The following is a 4,498-nucleotide window of genomic DNA, read 5'->3' on the forward strand; positions in this document are numbered from 1 at the left end:
CCAAAAATAGAAAGTTTAGAAAGTTTTTATTTTTAAGGGACAACCCAAAACGAAAATAGTTTCTATTTAAAAGGCGAATTTAAACTTAATTTTACAGGGATTATAACGAAATCTCAATTACATACTACGTTTCAACAAAAAATTGCACGAAATTATATTTTAAATATTTATCTAACAACTTATATACTAATGTTCTTCATTGCAATTATATAATGCCCTAAGTTAATGTACATAATTTCATAGAATAAGAATGTTTGTTTTTCAGAATTTCCACGTGCAAAAGTAATCTGATCCCTTAATTTTTAGTGAAATATGTCGTTTTAAACATTATCGAAAAAAAATATTTTGTGCATAAATAGAACAGTTAAGAAAAATTAAAATTTTATAATTTAATATTCTAATTTCGCGATTAACTAAAATTTGATCAAAACTTTATAAAAAATTCTACTCCCTCCGTTCCATAGTAGTAAAGTCATTTTGTACGTTCCATAATAGTAGAGTAATTTCCTTTTTAGTAAAAGTCAACACATTTCTTCTCACTTACTTTACTCTCTATTACTTTATTCATTCTTTATCTCTCTACCTTTTTCTTTTCCTACTTTATTTTTCCTTTACTTAACTCACTTAACACAACTTTTTCTTAATCTTCATGCCGAAAAGAAATGTCTTCACTACCATAGAATGGAGGGAGTATCTTTTGATGTATACACGATGGGTGCCCCAATTTACCGGAAGACTTTGACCATTTAGAAGCTAAAACGGTAAATGTGCGTAGTCTCCATTAATAGCATATACTCCCTCCGTCCGCGAATAGAAGTCTCGTTTCTCTATTTTATTCTGTACGCGAATAAGAGTCTTGGTTCATTATCACTATAAATGGTAAAAAGACTCTACATTCCACCAACTCATTCCACTCACATATAATTTAAAACTAATTTATACAAGTGGATCTCATATTCCACCCACTTTTCTTCACATTTTTTAAAACTCGTGCCGAAATGAAATGAGACTCTTATTCATGGACGGATGAAGTAGTATTGGAAGATGGATGCACGTGCCACAATTTAAGTTGGACTACTATCCTTTTGTCTCATACTCCCTCCGTCCTAGATGACTCGTTCCTTAGGTGGCACGAGATTTTTTTCAACTTTATTTTGTTTGTTAAGTGAAAAGAGTAAAATAAGAGAGATGATAAAGTAGAGATATAAGGTGTTTCTATTTTTAATAATGGGTCATTTTGGTTGAAATAAACTAAAAAAAAATAGATTATCTTTAATGGAACGGAAAGAGTGGTAATTTAAAAATTAGAATGAACTTAAAAAATTAATAGCATGCAGTATTGGAAGATGGATGCACATGCCACAATTTCAGTTGGACTACTATCCTTTTTGTCTTAAAAAATTAGAATGAACTTCAAAATTAATCGGAGTTTGCACATTTAAAGTAAACTGACATAGGAAAAATCACATTTCAATAACATGGATAAAGGGAAAATCACAAATTGAAGTGCTAGGATCGAACATTTTGTCACTGGTAAGTCTTTTTTTTCCTAACCGACATGAATACGGGAATCCGTGGATATCCGACCCGAAAAAATCGGATACTCAAATCCGAAAGTCATCTAAATATCTATCTAAAATCCGACCCAATATATTTTCGAGTATTCCAATACCTGCCCCGGGTATCCAAATACCCAACTCAATGTGTTAATGACTAATAAAAAAAATCAAATTTTATATATTAATATAAATATAAAAATATTTAAATTGACTAATATCTTTATTGTTGCATTTATTTTGTAGTATAAACTATAAAAAAATGAGTCACTTTTATTTTTAAAGTATATGATTATATTTATGGGGATTGGTTATGCAATATGTAAGTAAAATAATAAAAGTTATGCATTTATAGAAACAACCAATAATATAATTCAAAAGTCAAAATAATTAACTAGTAAAATATAAAAACCACATGAGTTGGTTATGCAATGCGTAAAATTTGAGAGTTTGGAGAAGACGTGACCTAGAATAAGAGAGATTGACTTATTTATATAAGTTTAGAGAAAGTTAACCTAGTATGTTGTACTTAGTAAATAAATTAGCCCAACTCTAGAATCCTAAAATGGCTAAATCTTATTTAAAAAATGCTTTAAATAATAAATTGGATATTTGGGTAATATCCAATACCCATTCGGGTTATCCAATATCCGATTTATCTTAAATTTCAATATCCAATCCCATAAAATTGGATATTGGGTATCCAATAACCGGCAGTTATCAAGTCAGGTACGGGTAAACCCAATACCCAATATTCGTATTCCCACCCCTACGACACAAGCTTCCACGCACACTGGTCTTCATAAAAGTACTACTACTACTACTTCTTTTATCTTAAATATTTAGAATGCTTCTAGTAGAGCATGCCTTGATTTATTTTGTATACTTTGTAGAAGCCTCAATTGTCGGTATGGCATTATTTTTGCCTAATTTATCATGCACTTTTTGCAATATTAATATTTTATTAAATCGTAGTATAATAATTTTATTACCATGTGTAAACATTCAAGCAGTGAATTAGTCATTTCAGAAGTGAGAGCAAAAGAAGAGTGGCTTTTGAAAGATCATCCCTTCCCTTGTGAGGAGTCATGGAATCCAAAGCTGTGATCAATACTAAGTCTAAAGAAAGGGGTGTGTTGCAAAGCCCAGAGTTATACAATGTATGCACTTTTTAATCCTTCACCTTCACTACAAATATAGTAGTAATGTTTATTTTGTATGTTACCACTAAAACTGATTATGTTTTGTTTATGTAATATTCAAAGTATATAATGGATACTAGTGTGTATCCACGCGAACACGAGTGTCTAAAGGAGCTCAGGGCTATCACATCCACTCATCCAAGGTAATATGCATTCTTCATCTAAAATTGCAACTAGAAATAGAAACATTCTATGACTGTTTAGTATTATTTGTTGTTGACATGAAATCAACTAAAGTCCTTTTATTTTTTTTACTTCAAATTAAAGGGCTGTGATGGGTACATCACCAAGGGCTGTGATGGGTACATCACCGGATGTGGGACAGTTTTTGGACTTGCTTCTAAGGACAATCAACGCGAAAAAGACGATTGAAATTGGAGTGTTTACTGGATATTCCCTTCTTCAAACTGCCCTCACAATTCCAGACGATGGAAAGGTTGTTTGTTACTAGTAGTATTTATTTAATCTTAATTAATAACTCCATATTTATTTGTTAAGAATGTGTAGTGTAGATCACAGCCATAGACGTGAACCGGAGCTCGTATGAGATCGGATTACCTATCATTGAAAAGGCAAGGGTGAAGCACAAGATCAACTTCATCGAATCTGAGGCTCTTCCGGTTCTTGATGAGTTACTAAAAGATGTAAGAGGATGATAATTTTTTTCTTTCTTTAATAAGACTAATAGACATTGGCAATGCTAACCAAATAAAGTTTTGGATGCAGGCAGAGAATAAGGGTTCGTTTGACTTTGCGTTCGTTGATGCTGATAAAGACAACTATGCAAATTACCATCAGAGAATGATGGAGCTTCTGAAACCCGGAGGTATAGCTATTTACGATAACACCCTCTGGGGAGGGTCGGTGGCAATGGATGAAGAGAGTTCAGTTCGGCCGAGGTCGAAGCCTGCGAGGAAGGATTTGATAGCGTTTAACAAGTACATTGCAGGTGATGCTAGGGTGAAGATTTCTCAAGTCCCTCTTGGTGATGGGATCACTGTTTGTCGCCGTAACTGAAACACTACCAATGCTCCTCATGAAGCAACTTATTATGTAGGAATATATTTTAAATAAATTGGTGTTTGATGCTCTGCAAATTGTTAGATGTAGACATCTTTTTTCCAAGGTTGGAATTGTTGTGATGTTTAAGTCATTTCACAAGGTTTGTTGTGGGATGATATGATATTGTTGCATTCTCCTTACTTTTAATTACTATTGTTGTGGTTGAGTCTATATATGAATATATGGAGTATCTAAGTTAATTTAGATCATTGGATGGTACATTTAAATCATTTTGGAATGATAATTACAGTATATTTACATAAAATATTGATTTGAGTGATTTAAATACATGAAGCAACTTATTTAGTTGGAATAAATTTTTAGTGTTTGATGCTCTGCACGTGTTTTATCATGGGATAAATTTTTAAATTGGTGTTTGATGCTCTGCACGTGTTTTATGATGGAATATGATTGTAATGAGTTAGAGAAAAGTATGATCCATTTTCAAAAATGAAAAAAAAATAAAAGTGGACAGCATTTTACAGACGGACTAAAATAATAAAGGTGGACAATGTTTCATAGACGAAGGGAGTACTGTTTCTGTCCATCGATCCAACAAAATTAGTTCATATCTATTTTTGGAAACTTTCTAACAATTTATTACTTTTATACGATTAATTATTTACTCCATATATCTCAGTTAAGATGACCCTTTTCTTTTTCGCACTTGTTTTTAGA

General features: G+C 31.9%; 1 protein-coding gene across 2 annotated transcripts; it reads left to right on the forward strand.

Annotated features, from left to right (window-relative positions):
• Positions 1 to 2,412: 2,412 nt before the first annotated feature.
• Positions 2,413 to 4,029, forward strand: LOC125196797 (probable caffeoyl-CoA O-methyltransferase At4g26220). 2 transcript variants are annotated; one of them, XM_048095423.1, is made up of 6 exons: positions 2,413 to 2,464; positions 2,570 to 2,716; positions 2,822 to 2,901; positions 3,026 to 3,194; positions 3,271 to 3,402; positions 3,485 to 4,029. In XM_048095423.1, exons 2-6 carry the CDS (start codon positions 2,645 to 2,647, stop codon positions 3,773 to 3,775), a joined length of 744 nt encoding a protein of 247 aa, XP_047951380.1. In that variant the 5' UTR covers positions 2,413 to 2,464; positions 2,570 to 2,644; the 3' UTR covers positions 3,776 to 4,029. The 2 variants fall into 2 exon arrangements, with proteins under 2 accessions (XP_047951380.1, XP_047951381.1); XM_048095424.1 differs by having other exon boundaries at positions 3,050 to 3,194.
• The last annotated feature ends 469 nt before the right edge of the window (positions 4,030 to 4,498 follow it).

This window comes from Salvia hispanica, chromosome 6 (genome assembly GCF_023119035.1).
Source record: "Salvia hispanica cultivar TCC Black 2014 chromosome 6, UniMelb_Shisp_WGS_1.0, whole genome shotgun sequence".
In the NCBI taxonomy this organism is placed as follows: domain Eukaryota; kingdom Viridiplantae; phylum Streptophyta; class Magnoliopsida; order Lamiales; family Lamiaceae; genus Salvia; species Salvia hispanica.

Coding starts and splice junctions, on each gene's coding strand:
- LOC125196797 (XM_048095423.1), top strand. CDS start 2,645: ATGGAATCCAAAGCTGTGATCAATACTAAGTCTAAAGAAAGGGGTGTG. Junction 2,717..2,821: donor AAAGCCCAGAGTTATACAAT/GTATGCACTTTT, acceptor TAATATTCAAAG/TATATAATGGATACTAGTGT. Junction 3,403..3,484: donor TTGATGAGTTACTAAAAGAT/GTAAGAGGATGA, acceptor TTTTGGATGCAG/GCAGAGAATAAGGGTTCGTT.